Below are 18,442 nucleotides of genomic sequence, written 5' to 3'. Positions count from 1 at the left end.
TATAGAGGGGTCCAAGGGCAATAAGTAGATACTTTAACATACACTGGTCTTTCTACCAAGTAGGAAACTTATAGCTGTGGGATCAGTTACACCATTGCCAGTGGTGGGAGAAACTGCTACCTTTTATTTTTCCCTTATTACTTTGTATATGTCTTAGCACAGTGAGTCATTGTGGCTGAAAGACTACTAACATCTTCTAGAGTGTGTTTGGGAGGTCCCACACCAGAGGATTTTATTACCCTCTGTGACAAGGAGAAGGTGGTGTTTACTGTTAACTTTGTAGTTGGAATGATTTTACTCCATTTAGCAGAGTGTAGCACTGGACTCCAGGGTACATGGCTGTGTGGACATGTAGGATATATATGGCACACTAAAGAGTCACAGTGTTGGCATTGCTGTGTTTGTAAGGCCCTAGATGGAGATGAAGTGTAAGCCATGAATGACTTCATGCTGCTTGTGAGGTGGGCTTTGGAAGTGGAATCAATGTTCATATTCCTACATGGATGCTTCAGGCCTCAAATGTGCCTCCTCTTCCTCATAACTGCCAGTCACATGGTTGCTTGGTCCAGAAGATACTGTTTTCCTTTGTGAAGGGAGAGACGAGAGATGCAGAGAGTTAACAAGGGACAAGGCAGGCAGCAGGAACCTGAGAATCTTGTCCAGGGCACTCAGCTGTTACATTAGCTAAGTGGCAGCTGCCTAAGGGGATCAAGCTGGTGGTCTTTTATCAGCAGAGCCCTGAATTTCATCTGGGACCTGAGCTCTAATATGACTCTTTCACTAATTATTACCTTGGCCTTGGTGGAAAATATTGAGCTAATGTTAGTGCAGGATGTGACATAACACCTAGAGTGGACAATTTGGCAGTACTTATTACAATTATAAAAGCATTTTCTCTTTGGCCCAACAGGGTATTTTGTTGCAGCATTGCTTTCAATAACAAAGAACTGGATTTGCTCCAAGTATCTATCCATCAGGGACATCTGTAAATGTGGGCAAGCCACACAGTGGAACACTTTTCAGGAGTCAGAAAAAGAAAAAGGAAATGCTCTGTGTTTGCATAGAGAGGCCTCCAGACATATCATTAAGTGAAAAAGCATGATGTGGAATTATGTGCATAGTATTCTGTTTTTCATATAAGCGGAAAAATAGAAATAGATATTGGTTTATGCTTATGTACAATGATAAAGTGTAAACCTTATAAGTTTACTACAAGGATTCAGGAGAGTGGGGAGAGAGAAGGACAGGGTTACAAGTGACACTGCTCACTGATGACCTGCTATATAGTGAGATGTATTTTTTTTTAAGAGTATTTTGACTTTGGTTCCTGTGAACTTTTTACCTATTGATATATATATATATTTTTTTTTTGTAAAACAAATCCTTTTAAGAGTAGAGCAACATTGATAAATTAGAAAATAAATGAAATCAGAAAATAAGCACATTTTCAGTTTTAAGGGCTCATGGTCCTAAACAGAAGCCAATGAGATGGAATTGCGAGGTGCCTTTGACAGTGTCAGCTGGGAAATGGTCCTGTTAGATTCATGTGTGTCAGTTTTTCAAGATTTTTTTTTTTCCAGCCAGAGCGTACCTTCTTTCATTTTTCTCTCCACCTTTCTTTCCTTTGTTGGATACAAACTGTATCCTGTTCAGAAAGTGGGAGGAGCAACCCTGGTGTTGCTGCATTCTGCTCTCCCTCTGGTACCAACTAAGGGAAAAGAAACCTATTGAAAAATTAATGCCAAACAGCAGTGATTAATTGCATATTTGTGTAGTCAATTTTAAAAATTATTTGCATCAATGGAGGGTAGCATTGGTAGGATGTAGAAAATCACTGGTGTGTGCTCTAGTTTGGACCATCCACCTTTCAAGATTTAGATTTTACTTCCTGTGGAAGGTAGTTTTGATGACAGTCTCATCTCTATAAGGAGTTTGAAGAAACAGGTCAAGAATCCTTTTAATTAGCTTTAAATCAGGGAAGTGTTTACTAAGTATGAGATCTGTTACGAAGGTGGGTTGGAGGTGGTAGGAGCTGATGTCTATTTAATATTTATAGTACTTCAGGCAGACCGTTCAGGAGGCATTGCACAGGAGGTAAAAGATTGATGGGAAATGATCACTGTCCCCCCCCCCCCCCCACCACCGAATTTTGTCCCCTGACGGTCTTGCCAAGGATGCAGAAGTTGGGAAGCTGGTACACTGTGTGGGTGGGCAAGATGCTCTGCAGCCTTCCCTGTGCCCTTTGTCCTCATGGTGGGGCTGCCAGAGTTGAGAAGGAATCAGAGTTCTTGCTACACATCTTCTGTTTGGGTGCATATCACTGTCGTGAAGAAATGTCTACTTGCCACCTTAGAAGTCCTGCTTTAGGGGTTGCTTTTAGACATTGGGGCCTACTCATCCTTGAACAAACTCAGCATCTCCATTTAGAAGTGAAACCAGGTCTCTCTCTGCCTCTTAGGTAAACCTGCCTTCCTGCAGGGTCCTTTCTGAAATCACTGTGTGAAGTAGCTGTCATTATATACAGTGTAGGGGTAAGGCAGCTGGGGTCCTCATAATTTCACAGGAAAAATGGTGGAAATCTGAGACTTGAATTTATATTTGTATTTTCTTCTCCCTGACCCTAGGCTGAAAATTGAAATAGAAAGCCTTAAGCTCATTTGTAAATGTGATTTGCTCATTTGTTAAAGTGTGTTTCTCCTCCTCCCCCCAAAAAGAAGTAAAAAGAAAAAACTTCAGCCTTATTTTTCACTAGATATATAATACATGTGTTTAATTTTCCTCTGTAACCCCCAAAACAGATTAGCCTAATGAATAATGAATTCATATGATGTGGACATGCTTACTAAAATTTCCCCTTTATTAATATGAAACACAAAATACATAATTTTTTATGGACATTTTACCGACTCCTGATACTTGACATGAGAAATATGTCACAATTTTGAGATATTTACTTAGTATGGTATAGTTTAATGCCAAAAGCATGTTAAGATGCCATTTTAAGCAGATATAGTAAGACATTAATTTTGAGGTCCTGCCGCAAAAAAACAAAAGGAAAAGGTATTTGGGGGCTATTCAATGAATGATTATACTGTAGTGATTTAAAAAATGACCACCATTAATGTGTCAATATCATGGAAATTTAAATAGAATACATAGAAGAATATAGTATTTTTGCCAAAATTACACATTAACTGATATAATTTGCTTTCAAATGATTACTGTTTGTTTGAAGTAGAGCCATTAGACTGCTCAAAAATGGTGTTTGGCAGTTTAGGCTTTTGCCTGTTTATATAAAGGAAATAAAACTGAAGAAGTTCTTAATATAGTAGATCAAAGGAAACGAATAGTGTATGGATTTGGCATTCTTTGTAGGGTCATATGGACTTTAAAAAGGAAATTTAACAAAGGATCTGAGGGGGTGAAATTAATTAAAAACCACCCAGTCTCATAATACACAACTTTGGACAATCTGTGTTTTCCTTTTTTATTTTTATTTTATTATCAATGGGTTCTGTTCCATATTATCATTAATATTTATCATCTTCCTTGGTCCTGAAATACTTGGCTCGCTTCCCTGCCTTATCATGCTTTGCTGTGTGTAGTTTTCACTGTGGAGCAATTATTTTCATTGCTATGAAGAGACACCTGTAGGATGACTGAGCCCAAAGAAACCGAGGGCTGTGGTGGCCAAGGTCTTAAACCAGAAGTGTAATGGTCGATGCAACATATGGACATTTTGTCATTAGAATTTGTTCAACATTGCAGATAATTTCAGCCCCAAATTACAGTTTGTTTCCTAATCATAGAAGCAATGAAGCAAATGCCCTCAGTAAAAGACATTAAGAAAAGTTTCTGGAGAGAGGAAGAGGCCTCACATCACTTTCCAGTTCATCCTTAAGCTGTTCTGTCCCATCAGCACCAGCACAGATGTTGTGTAAATAGGGTCCTGTCTCTATGGAGACCTTGCTTCCCATGAGACAGTATTCAGCAGGTATTCAGCACTTAAAATGATTGATCATGGAATGACTTTAATCAGTACATGAAATAATGATGATGATGATGATGATGATGATGATTTGGGTACCAGGAATTGAATCCAGGGGTGCTTAACTACTGAGCCATATCCCCAGCCCTTCTTATTTTTTGAGACAAGGTCTCGCTAAGTTGCTTGGGGCCTTGCTAAGTTGCTTAGACTGGCTTTGAACTTGTGATCCTCCTGCCTCAGCCTCCCCAGCTGCTGCTGCGATTACAGGCGTGCATCACTATCACTGCTCCCAGCTTCAACAAATGACTATTTTGAGTGCCTACTAATGTCTTGAAAATTTTTCTTTCATACTTGGGGGAACCTAAGATGTTATTAGTGTGAGATGTAAAGTTATATAAACTAAACTCTATTTAGCCTATTTGAAGGAATTTTAAAAATTTGATACAGGGAAATTAACTGGTGCAGAATGCACTTACTCTATTTTGAGCCCTTAGATATTTAATGAAGAAATTATGATGTTATTCCTTAGTGCTGTTGCTATTTTTGGAAAAAGTCAAACCAGTATAAAAAGCTACATGACAGAATTTGTTTTTCTGAACTCTTTTCATAAAATAATTTGATACTTGCCAGGAGTTACAAAAAAGAATGTTCAAACTTGCTTCGTCTCCTGGTCCTTCTGCTCTCAGTTTTATGTCCTAAGGCTTCACACATTTCTGTTTGCTAGCAGGATTGTCTCTGGTGCTTTTATGAAAATATTGATAGGGGACTGTTGGTCCCAAAGAAGGGCAGACACACAGGTGTACAAATACCTTCTCAAATATAGCTGCAAATAAACAACTGCTCTTCATGTATGAGCTTCACACAGAAAAGTCTGGACTGCCTGGATAACTTGTGGACTTTGCCTAAGTGGCCAGCAACTGGGTCATCTTTTTTTCCCAGATGAAAAAAGTATTTGCAAAGTGTACTCAGCAATAAATAACAAGCAATGAATCATAGCTTTATGCAACATGGGTGAATCTTAAAATATGCAGAGTGAAAGAAGATGGACAAAAGACCATTACATTCTGTGTGATTCTCTTTTTAATAAAATTCTAGGGAATGCGAGCTTGACTATAGCAACAGAAGAGATCTGTGGTTTCTTGGGAGTTTGGGAGGCCTGGAGAATAAGTGGGGACTGCAGTTGTGTGCTGAGGATTACAGAGGGGCACAGGAAACTTTTGAGGGTGATGGATATGGGCATTATCCTGATTATGGTAACAGTTTTACGGATGTATATGTTGATCGACATTTATCAAATTCTGTACTTTTCACATGTGCACTTTAATGTTTATTATACTCATATATAATAAAAAGAAAATATTTTACTATTATAAACTAAAATGCTTGCCATAGATAGCAGGTAGCTAGGAAAATAAATGCAACTAAAACTAAATAAGTGCAACTGAAAAGAAAAAAAAAATCAACCTTCTTCTTTGGAAAAGACCTGTGTCTCATAATTCTACTGTCATCTGAATTTTGATTCATAGATACAGAGAGTTACTTTTTAATTGTCAGCATCTGGATTTTGGGAGTGGACAGACCTAGACTTAGCCAGTTGTCTGCTAGTTTTGTGACTTTGAGTGAGATACTTGACCTCTCTAATTTTCCCCCCATCTGTGAAATGGGATGGTAAAGGCTCAATAGATAGAAGCAATTTTATTATTATTTTTGTTCATTTCACATTCTAATTTCCATAGGATAGTCTTGACTGAGAACGTGGTATTTTAGATTCTTATGGGAGGGTATGTTACCCTTGAAAATTGGATCCTTTATCAAGGCCTTAGAATTGCCTGAAAAAGAAAGCCCTGCCACTAAGGGCAAAGAGCACAATGATTTGCAAATGCTCACTTTCTGTGTTCTGGAACATGGGCATGGAGCTGCCAGGTGACCTCTCACATGGTTTTTCGGCATTTGAGTGACATCTGATCTTTGCAGGCTTTCACTGTTTTAAGTGAACTAGTCTTTCTTTTATTAAATAATTTTTTTTGCTAATAATAACAATAATAATAATAATAATAATAATAATAATAATAATAATACCATTGCAGATGCTAACCAGAAAAAAGGACGAGATCCTGGAATAATTTCCTAAAACTACCAAAAATAGGGCTAGATGGCAGCTGGAAATAGGTCCTGTGGACCAGAGCTATAAGTGTTCTTTTGTTTTGTTTTTTTTTTAAATCATGCGGATTTGAGTAAGGAAGATATTTGTCATTTACATTGAACTGAGAAAGCTTTGGGATGATAGGGCAGTCCATAGGAGAAGTAACCATTGCTTCTGCATGAGTGGGGGTTGAGAGTCCAGAAAGTTTATACTAAAACAGAGTGCAGGGGACCAGGAGCCCTGGTGGTTGGCCAGGATAGGATTTAAGTCAAGACTTTAGTGTACTTTCAGGCAAATGGAACAGTCTGTTTTGATTTCACCTGCAAATGTTAATGGATTAACTTCTCTTATCTCTACCCATACCCCATCCATTGGCTCTTGTAAGTAAGTATAGGAAATCTCATAATTTTTCTTACATCAGTGGGTATGCATGTTTGGAGGATAGTATAGCAAAAATATAGTTGTTTTAAAAACTCTGAAATGGTGTCACTTTCATTTCTAGAAATTAGAGAGAATTGCGTGCTTTCTCATGATCTGGACTTAATGTTTTTCCTTTGCCAAATGGTTGCTGAAATTGACAAGTGATTGATTTGGTTTTAGAGGGTCCCAGAACTACACAGAGTGCTTTTCATATCTGGAAAGACATGTCTAGTTATTCACAAGTTATAAGATTTATTGCCTTACCCTAACATGTTGCAAAATTAGTTTGTTTGCTATTTATTTTACTCAGAATGTAGTAATTGATGTCATTTGCTGAAGGGCAGATTTGATCCCAAGAAAGGATAGACTGCCTCATGACGCTCTTTCTTTTTTCTTTGTCATCTCTGCAGGGTTGGAGATAAGATGGGTGGACTGCTACTTTCCTTTTACTCATCCTTCCTTCGAGATGGAGATCAACTTCCACGGAGAATGGCTAGAAGTTCTTGGCTGTGGGGTGATGGAACAGCAACTGGTCAATTCAGGTAGAAAAGAATCTCACATGTTACTGAAAGGCTCTCTAAAGGAACCTTCTCTCCTCAAGTAACCTCCTAGTCATTTGCAGTCATTTCCATATTCCTCCATTGCTATCTTTCTCTCCGTGGTGCCCACTAGACATATCTGACACCAACCTTCTCACATCTCATTTTGCAGAAGCTTCTTTGGAGATCTTTCTTGTCAGAACTTGGCTGCTGGTTTGTACCTTGATTTTGTGTTTTTTGATATGTTGCTTTCTGATTGCCCCAGAGTCAATTAAATGCATGTCATACTCGAGCAGTTTGTCTTCTAAACTGACTTCCTTCCAAGCCCATGTGTAAGCAGTAAGCTCTAAATGGAGATTGTCCTGGGTTCCTTTTCCCGGCTCCTATAGAAGGGCATTTGCTGTGTGCCTTGGAGGGCAGTTGTGGCTCCAGGTTGGTCAGATTTTCCCTTGGTTTCACTCTTAGGTCCCCTTCCTTGTAAGGGTGTGGACTTAAAGGGCTCACAAATTCTTCTCTAGGTTGGTCATGGGGCCTTCAGCAGAATGGAGAAGAGCAATCTTCCTGGGTGACTAAGAAATGTGGGTAAAGATGGGATAATGTGGTCATGGAGTTAGAAGATGAGGTGATTCTGAAGAGATAGGGTGCATGAAGTATTTTCTGGGAAACTGGATGTCTGGCTCTCCCTCTTACCCTTGTTATATTATGGTTTAGATGTGAGATGTCTCTTAGAAGCTCATGTGTGAGAAGGTTCAGAGAAGAAATGATCGGGTTATGAGAGCCTTAACCCAATCAGTGAATTAGTCACCTGATGGGATTAATTGAGTGGTGGCTAAAGGCAGGAAGGGCAAGGCTGGAGAGGTGGAAATTGGGGGCGTGGCTTTGGGGTATATATTTTGTATCTGGCAAGTGGAGCTCTTTCTGTTTTTTTTTTTTTTTTTTTTTTAACTGATCATCATGTGAGCTGCTTCCCTCTGTCACATTTTTCCTCCATGATGTTCAGCCTCACCTTGAGCCCTGAGGAATGGAGTCTGCTGTCTATGGATTGAGACCTCTGTAACTGTGAGCTCCTAAATAAACGTTTTCTCTCCTAAAATTGTTCTGGATCTTTTAGTGGTAGCAGCAAAAAAGTTGACTAGAACATGTTACCAAGTGAGCCCCATTTTGCCCACTGCACAGGATGCCAATCACTGAAATGACAAGTTTGGCAAAAGAGAGTTTATTCACATGGTGCCTATGCTGAGGAAGTGGGAGCCCCGAATCTCAAATCTACCTCCCTTGGATAGGGCTCAGGGGTATTTATGGGATAAAGAAGCAGGATGGTTTGAGGTGTCAGAGAAGGTGACTGGAGGCAAGGAAAGATTCATTGGTCAGCTGCTTGTGTATTGTTAAAACTTTGTGGCTCCTTAGAAGCACATTCAGAAAATGGCAGAGTTAGCATGATCTGTGCGTGGGGTTTTTGGCCCTCTGAAGTCAAAAGGTTCTCACCCATCAGACAACTGTTGTAGGCCCCAGTAAATGGTTGGCAATTTCAACTGGTTTAAGAAAGATTAAAGTAGCCTCCACGTGAAAACTGCTTCAACAATTGTTACCATAGTGACCATCCATCAGAGGAGCTTCTGATAGCAAAGCTGATGGGATTATACTGCTTAGCTGTGTGACCTGTAAAATTGGTCATCAAAGCAAGTAGCTAAAAGCAAATGGAACAGGTGGATTCATTCAGATTTCCCCTTGGTTTTACTCTTAGGTCTCCTCTATGTAGGGATGTGGACTTAATAAGCTCACAGATTCTTCTCCATTCTACTGAGGAAGGTGGTGGAAAGCCCAGTGGAGGCCAAATGCTTCACAGGCAGTTTTTGAATATTTGAAGGGCCATCCTAGTGCATAGTGGTGACAGAAATCAAAATTAAGGCCTGTAACAATTGTGAGGCCAACACTTGGGTAAACCCTGGGGTTTTCTTACAGCTCTCTCAATTAATAACTGTGTCTCTTCAGGCAAGTTACTTATTACCTATGATCTTTGGTTTTTCCAAAGTTACAGTGGACACAGTGACCCCATCTTCAAAGTTTTGTTATGAAGATTAATTGAGATGATATTTATAATGTTCTTATTAGCAAAGGATCCAGCACACAGCATACATTCAGTTGAAATTAATATTTAAAGATTTTTTCTCATGGTTAGAGCTCTTTACCAACAGGAAATACTTTAAAAAGGCTATCTTGCATGTTGTAGATCAATTTCTAACTAAGTGGAACTAGTTATCTCTTTGATCTATACCCATCTGTATCTGTGATTCTAAATTTGAGTTTTTGGTTTTAGAGGGAAAAGAAAGTAATAAAAAACTGAAAGAAAGGGAAAATCAGCCTGTAGATGTGTATGCATTTCAGTAGAAGACACAGAATACTGGGAGTAACATTTAGTCTGTCCTTGAGTAGGAGCTTACTTCAAATATCCCTGTGGTCTTTTGTTTTTTACACAAAAGATTTGAAGGACTCCTAGGCTTCCTTCTAGAAGTGCCTATTGTCAGAAGGCCAGAGCTAATAAAGCTAGGAAGGGAGATCAACTTACATATCAGTTGTCACTTGGATTTGTGCCTTCTTATATTTCCTTTATGGTTTTTACGAGGTTTATTCACAAAATAACTGGCTGAATATAGTTATGTGAAACAAGTTTCCAATTTATTATTGATCATTAATGAAACTGTTGTTCTACAATTAAATCAGCCATGTTAGGTATTCTTGAAGGGAATGGCAAAGTTAAAAAAAAAGACACCCAACATGCAAATATGTTTCGGAGATTCACAGTATTGGTAGGATGTGCTTCAAGTCATTGGGAAATTGTATGCATAAAATTTAAATATCCTGCTAGGGAGGGAGAATAAAGAAATAGAAGAGGTGACTTTTATAAAAGAAACTGTATAGGTTTTGCTATTTGAACTTGAAGTTATTGTGACAAAGTTCTGCTCTGTTTTTAGACTTGAATGTGTTTTGACTTCTCTAGTTGAAGATTTTAAATGATTTGCCTGGCAGTTTCTAACTACAGACATTATTTGCAAGTACAGTTGGTTTTCTGTTTTCAAAGTTCCTAGAGCCTGAAGAAAGACAGGCTACCTGTACATCATTCCTCTATTTTAGTCTTTTCTCCTGCATTTTCTTTCCTCTCCTTTTCTCCCTTCTCCCTTCTTTCAACTTCCCTTTCTCCTCCCTATTTCCTTTGCTTTTTCAAAGAGATCTTCTAAGAGACAAATTGATGGTTCTAAATTCTCCTTCTTTAAGGTTCTTAACTCTATTAGGTTAAGTACTACAAGTCAGAAACCAACGATGTTGAAGCAATGGTAGCAGCAGACATCATTTGAGCCCTTCCTGTAGGCTAGCATCTTAGAATGCTTTTTGGGGGGAGGAGGGGTACCGGGGATTGAACTTGGGGGTACTTGAACACTGAGCCACATCCCCAGCCCGATATTTTGTATTTTATTTAGAGTCAGGGTCTCACTGAGTTGCTTATTGCCTCACTTTTGCTGAGGTTGAACTCACGATCCTCCTGCCTCATCCTCCTGAGCTGCTGGATTTACCAAAAAGTATGCTTTTTATGCTTTCTTCCATTTTACCTTAATGAAAGGGTTCTGTGGTAGGTGCTATTATTCCCTGCATTTTATAAAGCCTGAGAAAGATGATGATCTGGATCAAATGGCTAGATTGCTAGTGAGGCTTGGCCAAGTCATTTTTTTTTTATTTGGGGGTGGGTGAGTGCTAGTACTGAGGATTGAACTCAGAGGCACTCAACCACTGACCCACATCACCAGGTCCTCCTCCCCCCGCCTTTTTTTTTTTTTTTAAATACTATTAGAGAGAGGGTCTTACTGAATTGCTTAGCACCTCACCATTGCTGAGATTGACTTTGAACTTGCCATCCTGCTGCCTTAGCCTCCTAAGTTGCTGGGATGACAGGTGTGTGCCACCATACCTGCTGGCCATGCCTTTTTGATAACAGTTAACCATGATATGATGCTACCCAAATTGTGGATTGCATTATTGGGAATGATAAAATTGATTTCAGATAAGTTGTTTGAAGTAGTATTGATTGAAAAACTGAAACAATGAGGCAGACTGCAAATAAAACTTCACTTGTTTTGTAATTTGTTACCTCTGAAGGGCTCTGCCTCTTGGGTCACCTTCTGTGATAGAGTGATTTATTTAGAGCATGAAGTTAGATTGCTCACTTAAACAGCGTCAACATTTTCTCACATGTTGAAGTTGACGGTGGCCTATGTATGTTTTGAGTCTCCTCCTAAGGGCTTGTGGAATCTTACTTTATTTCTTCTTCCTTAAGTTGCAGAATCTTCCCCATTACTTTCAGATTCCTTAGAGTTAGTATTTGCCGCAGTCTTGGCTGGGCACAGAATCACGAGCCACTCAAGCAGGAACAAAACTTTATTTTGAAAAAGCCGCCAATACTCTGTAGGCGCTGGCAAGCCAAACCCGGTCCTCCCACGCGGGCCTCCACCGGAACCGCGCGTTCCCCAGAACCGGGGGTCCCCCGGACCTCCCCCGGAATTCCCTCCTACTATCCTTCCCCAACCAATGGGAACTCTCCATGAGTCCTGTAACATGGATCCAGTAGCAGGCCAAGGTGAACAGCGGGAGTCCAATTTCCATATGAATGTAAATCTTAACATAATCATCTCAGTGGCTAGCTGGCGTCACTTTACAACCAAAGGTGCCATACATCGTATATTTGCTTGTGGCTCCTAGCATCTGCCCCCTTCTGTTTAATTAAGCAACAAGCAATGTGGCTAGGGACCGTGCCTGGTAGGTTGTCCAATTTAACATATGGTTCTTACCCGTCATGGGAGAACTGACCTTTAGGCGTCAGCTTCCTGTCTTAGGTTGAATCCACTGTAATCAGATCAACCCGTCACTGACTACCGGTCCAGCATTCAGCCATGCTTGTGGATAGGCCTATGCACCGGTGGGGGGGTGAGGTTCTTGCCTCACCTCTGTTGGCCCCCAAATTTAGCCTTGGTGCCAGTGGGGGGGTGAGGTTCTTTGCCTCACCTCTGTTGGCCCCCAAATTTTAGACCATCACTAGTAGAAGGGAGGCGGATACAGAAATGCCACGACACCAAGCCAATTGATGGTTCCTTTGGAAAAATTGTGTCACTGGTGACACCATCAGCAAACATATGCCAGTATTACCACAATAAACATGGGGTGAGCTGGCAAGGAAATTGCATCACTGGTGACACCATCAGCAAAGATATGCCAGCAGTACCACAATTCGGTGCACCAGATGATATTTCACAATGTATGCAACTGATATATAGTCCAGGCAAGTTCTGCAAGCAGTTCAAATTGGAGGAGTCTATCAATATGTCCATTTCCTCCCAAAGTAAATCAAGTCCTTGATTAAGCATTACTTGTTGAGTTATATTCATTGATGCATCAGTTTATACAGTTTATTGTGATAGCTATCATAGAAGGTGTAGTTTGGTTTTATCTCAGTCTTCACCGGAATTGGGATGGAGATGGAAATTCTGGCAATGATGCTAAAGAGACATTATCCTGAACAGAATTATTAAATATAATGAAAAGGAAAGGTGAAAGTAAACAAACAGATCTGTTAACCTCCTTTAAAAACAATCCTTAACAGCTATTTACCTAATTTAAATTAGTAAACAAACAGATCTGTTAACCATCTTTAAAAACAATCATAAACAGCTGTTCACCTAATTTAAATTAAACCATATAAATCACATGAATAAAGAAAAAATTCGGATCCATTTTTTCATGAGCGCTCCTCATATAAGAAATATGGACATACACACATACAGACATACAACACTAAACAGAAGTGTGCACACAACATACAACACATAAGGCAATAGTAAATAAAGGCCTTGTAACTATACTTAGGTGAAATCTCCATTGCAATGTTTAAAAACTCCACAGTCAAAAAATAAAACACAGTCAAAAAATAAAACTGATCAGAAAAACATTAACCTAGGTTTGTATGAGCTCAAAAATAAAATAGAACTTTATGATGTGGAAAAATGCAATAATAAAATAGATATTGAAAAAAAACCACCTTGGTTAATCACTGTCACAGATGTAAGAATAGCCAAGCCGGAGCTCTGGATGTCAGCTGTTATGGATTTGAGTCAAATCATCTTCTTTTTCTGTAGAAATTGTTTTAGTTAATCTCTCTGGAATCCAAATCAGTTGCTGTTCATCCTGTGGGAAAACACAGACAGCGCCCCGATTCCAGACTATCACTGGATCTGGGCCTTTCCATTGTCCTGTTAGAATATCTTTCCAAAGTACCTTAGGCTTATGTACATTTTTGGGGTACAAATGTCTTTCCGCAGCACTAAGTCCCGATGAATCTAAATTTAAAAAGTTTAGAGTAAAAAGGGTTATTTTAAGTTTATCTTTGGGGGATATATACCCCTTTCCAATTCCCTCCTTTTGTTTTAATAAGTACATTTTAATAGTTTGATGAGCTCTTTCAACTATGCCTTGTCCTTGTGGATTGTATGGAATTCCTGTTATGTGAGTAATGCCAAATGATGAGCAAAATTGTTTAAAAGAGGTGGAAGTATAACCAGGACCATTGTCCGTTTTTAACTATTTTGGAACGCCCACAGTGGCAAAATTTTGTAAGCAATGAGCTATAACATCTTTAGTTTTTTCTCCGGCATGAAGGGAGCCCATCAAAAATCCGGAAGAGGTATCAACTGTAACATGTAAATATTTTAATTTTCCAAATTCTGGCAAGTGTGTGACGTCCATCTGCCAAATATGGTTAGGTATCAGTCCTCTAGGATTGACTCCAAGATTAACTTGTGGTAAAAATGTCACACAATTTTGACATTGTTTTATTATATGTCTGGCCTGTTCTTTAGTTATTTTAAAACGCTTTTGTAAAGTATTAGCATTGACATGGAACCTTTTATGAAAATTTATAGCTTCTTCTATTGTGGAGAAAATATGTATGTCATGTGTAGATTTATCTGCTAGTTCATTGCCCATACTAAGGGCTCCAGGCAATCCTGTATGTGCCCTGATATGACCTATAAAGAATGGATCTTTTCGGTCCCAGATTAGACTTTGTATAGCGGAAAACAAAGAGAAAACAGTAGAAGAAGGTGAAATCCTACCAGCATCTTCAAGGGATACTATAGCATTAACTACATATTGACTATCAGAAAATAAATTAAATACAGAATCTTTAAACATCATAAAAGCTTGTAATACTGCATTAAGCTCTACCTTTTGAGCTGATTGCTTGGGTACTAAAAATGTAAAAGTTTGATCAGGAGTAACTACTGCTGCTGTACCATTGTTTGACCCATCAGTGAATATATTTGGAGCATTTATGATAGGGGTTTTTCTTGTCATTTTTGGAAAAACTACAGGATGCTTAGACCAAAAAGACAACAAAGGATTAGATGGTAAGTGATTATCAAATGAAACACTAGTTTTACACATGATTATTGCCCAAGTATTTAACTCATTAGCTAACTCATCAATTTGATCCATAGTATATGGAGTAATAATTTTATTGGGAGAAATCCCAAATACTCCCTTAGCTGCTTTTATTCCTTTGAGTATCAATTGTCCTACAGCCTCAGGATATCTAGTAAGAATAGTGTTAGGAGAATAAGATAAATGTATCCACAATAATAGACCTTCCTGCCAAAATACTCCTGTAGGAATATTTTTTGTTGGTAGTACAATAAATAATAAAGGCAAACTTATATCAATTCTATCCAAATGCATATTTTCCATATATGTTTCAATGATTTTTAATGTTTTTCTTGCTTCAGGCGTTAACATGCGGGGTGAATTTGGATCTGATGGACCTTTTAGAATATCAAATAAAGGTCCTAACTCTCCTGTTGGTATGCCTAGATAAGGCCTTATCCAATTTATGTCTCCCAATAACTTTCGAAAGTCATTAAGTGATCTGAGTTGATCTACTCGTATTTGAATTTTTGGTGGACGGACCATGGTTGAGGATAATAGAACTCCTAAATAATTAATTGGAAGATTTAATTGTACTTTATCTATTGCTATCTCTAGATTATAATTTTTCAATAAGTTTGTAAGTGTGGCATAACATTCTAGTAAGGTGTTTTTATCTTTATGTGCCAATAACACATCATCCATATAGTGAAATATTTGTAGTTCAGGATTTTGATTTCTAAGTGGCTGGATTGCTTTATTAACATAAATTTGACACATAGTTGGGCTGTTAGCCATCCCTTGAGGGAGTACTTTCCATTCATATCTCTGATCAGGACCTTCATGATTCAGTGCAGGGATAGTAAATGCAAAATGTGGACTATCCTCAGGATGAATTGGAATTGAAAAGAAACAATCTTTAATATCTATAGCTAAAACATGCCAGGTTTTTGGTAAAGCAGACAATTGAGGAATCCCTGATTGAGCAGGTCCCATAATAACCATCTCATTATTAATGGCTCTTAAATCTTGTAATAATCTCCATTTACCAGATTTCTTTTTAATGACAAAAATGGGAGTATTATGGGGGGATACGGAAGGTTGTATATGTCCTTCCGCTAATTGTTGTCTGACCAAGTCATGGGCTACTTGTATCTTTTCTTTAGTCAGGGGCCACTGAGGAACCCACACTGGTCTTTCTGATTTCCAAGTAATTTTGATTGTCTCAGTGGCCCTTTCTGAAAACCCAATTCATGTCTATTTATTTCTTGATCTGTTTGAATAGGTGCTGTCATACCTTGTTCTTGTTCTCTTAATCTTTTTTCTTTCCTAAAGCCTTGTTTAGCCCTAGTAGTGGGCGCGTTAGGATTGATGTTATTTGTTAATGTCAATCCTAATTGATCTAGGACATCTCGTCCCCATAAATTTACGGGAAGATGATCTAATACATAGGGTTGTATAGTTCCTTCACATCCTTCAGGATCCCTCCAATCTAATACCATAGCGCTTCTATGGGGATTTGTTGCCACTCCTAGGCCTCGAAGCGTTTGAGTGGCTTGTTGTAATGGCCAATGTTTTGGCCATTCTTGACGAGAGATGACGCTAAGGTCTGCACCTGTGTCGAGCAGCCCATTAAAGTCATGTCCTTGAATATTTAATTTTAGCATTGGGCGAGAATCTAAATTTAAAGACAGCATAGCCCAATCTACACCTGTGGAGCCTAATCCCTTGGAACCTCTTTCTACATTACAACTGGAAAATTTATCATGCAGGCTGGGTATTATTAATAACTGTGCTATTCTATCTCCTGGTGAAATTACTGATATACGTCTTGGAGAACTAGCTATAATTTTTATTTCACCCTCATAATCGGGATCAATTACCCCAGGACTTATCATAAGTCCTTTTAGTGTAGAAGAACTGCATCCCAATAATAAGCCTACTGTTCCCTGGGGAAGAGGTCCTTTTACTCCTGTGGGAATGATTTGAACTCCCATCTCTGGAGTTAGTACTGCTCTGGCAGAGGCGCAGATGTCCAGCCCTGCGCTCCCTGTAGTTTGTCTGATGAGGGATTTAATGGATAATGCGTCCTGGGCACTACCTTGATGGTGCTGTTGGGTTCCTCCATTGCCCCATATATTTGTGGTTTTGGGCCCCGGGGCATTGGGCCCTCTAGTCCGTTTTTTGGCAATGGAGCCTGATACCTTTCTCCACGATATCGTGGGTAAACACTTGGTCCTTGTCCGTTTTTTGATAACGGAATACCCTCTATGGTGGTTTGAGAACGGCATTCATTAGCCCAATGTTTCCCTCTATGGCATCGTGGGCAAATACCCGGTATTCTATTCCTTTGATACCCAGCTTTGTTAAACCCTCCTCTTATGGGGCAACTCTTTTTAAAATGTCCTGTTTGATTACAATTATAGCATGTTTTTGGCCTGGCATCTAAAGCCTGTTGTACTGCTGCTAAGACTTGCCCTTGTTCATTAATGTCTCTACATAATTTAATATATGTGTTTAAATCTTCATGTCTCCATGGTCTAATGACCTCTCTGCAGCAACGATTTGCTTGGTCATAAGCCAGTTGTTTTATAAATGGCATTACCTGTTCTGTATTACCAAATATCCTAGAGGCTGACTGAATAAGTCTATCTACAAATTCAGCGTAAGGTTCATTAGTTCCTTGTATTACCTTAGATAATTGACCTTGTAAGTCTCCATGCCCCTGTAAAGTTTTCCATGCCCTAACTGCATCTACAGCAATTTGTGCGTATACTCCAGGGTCATATTCAATTTGCTGTCTTTGACCCTCATAAGGTCCCTTTCCCAATAGCATCTCTATATTTCTTTCAGGGTAACCAGCTTCTGCATTTCGCCTAGCTGTCTCCATGCAAAATTCCTCATTGGCAACCTTCCATAACAAATATTGTCCTCCATTTAGCACAGATCGACACATGTTAGCCCAATCTGCTGGTGTCATGTCCAAGTTGGTAACAGATTCGACCATGCTTATTGTGAAGGGAGCTTGCGGCCCATAGGTTGTTACAGCCTCCTTTAATTGCTTTATTGTTTTGAAATCTAAAGTACGGTGAATTCGTTGCCCTCCTGCCTGCTCAAGTACAGGGCATGCTAATCTTTGGGGTTCTGTCTCAGAATTCCGTCCATCAACTACGGGAGTTGAGGGCCGCTCAGCGGTAGATGGAGCTGTTGGTTGAATTATGCCCTCTGGTGATAGAACGGAGTTGGTAGCAACCTCCTGTTGTAATTCTCCACCTGATGGCTGCTTTTCCTCTAAGCTTGCTTTCTTTAAATTTTCCTCTGTCTGACTAGCTTGAGAGACCTTCTCTTTTGCTTGACCTAGCGTTTTTTCTACCATAGTCTGGACCTCTAACAATTTACTTAACAGTTTTTCGGTTTGTTTTTTACTGGATTCTAATCTACTATAAAGGTAACGTAACCCAATAAGATAGGATAAAACAAAGCCGAAACAGAATGAAACAAAAACGGAGCAGAGAATGGTTGTATCGATTTTCTCTTTCTCAGGGCCGAATAACTTCAAACCTTGAGCCAACCATTTTTCCCAGTTCGCCTGAGAAAATTCTAGGGCTAGGGAGCTCGAAATAAAAACAAAATAAATCAAAACAAGAACACACTGTTTTTTGAGATGGGCACCCATCCTGTCGCCTTCCCTCAGGGGCGAGCAATTTTACTCACCTCTAAGCTTCAGGCGTTCCCCGCACGGGCCGCCAAATGCCGCAGTCTTGGCTGGGCACAGAGTCACGAGCCACTCAAGCAGGAACAAAACTTTATTTTGAAAAAGCCGCCAATACTCTGTAGGCGCTGGCAAGCCAAACCCGGTCCTCCCACGCGGGCCTCCACCGGAACCGCGCG

The 18,442-nt window shown here is 39.4% G+C and overlaps 1 protein-coding gene across 14 annotated transcripts in view; it reads left to right on the top strand.

The window, feature by feature from the left end:
• Positions 1-18,442, top strand: part of FARS2 (phenylalanyl-tRNA synthetase 2, mitochondrial) — a 531,440-nt gene that overhangs the window by 166,454 nt on the left and 346,544 nt on the right. For all 14 annotated transcript variants that reach the window (XM_081295218.1, XM_081295209.1, XM_081295212.1 and 11 more), the window contains one exon: positions 6,962-7,093. In XM_081295218.1, the coding sequence (XP_081151344.1) occupies positions 6,962-7,093 (132 nt within the window). The remainder of the gene's footprint in view (positions 1-6,961; positions 7,094-18,442) is intronic.

This window comes from Spermophilus citellus (assembly GCF_964194105.1).
Source record: "Spermophilus citellus genome assembly, chromosome: 5".
Taxonomy (NCBI): Eukaryota; Metazoa; Chordata; class Mammalia; order Rodentia; family Sciuridae; genus Spermophilus; species Spermophilus citellus.
This window is presented reverse-complemented; position numbering and strand designations above follow the sequence as displayed.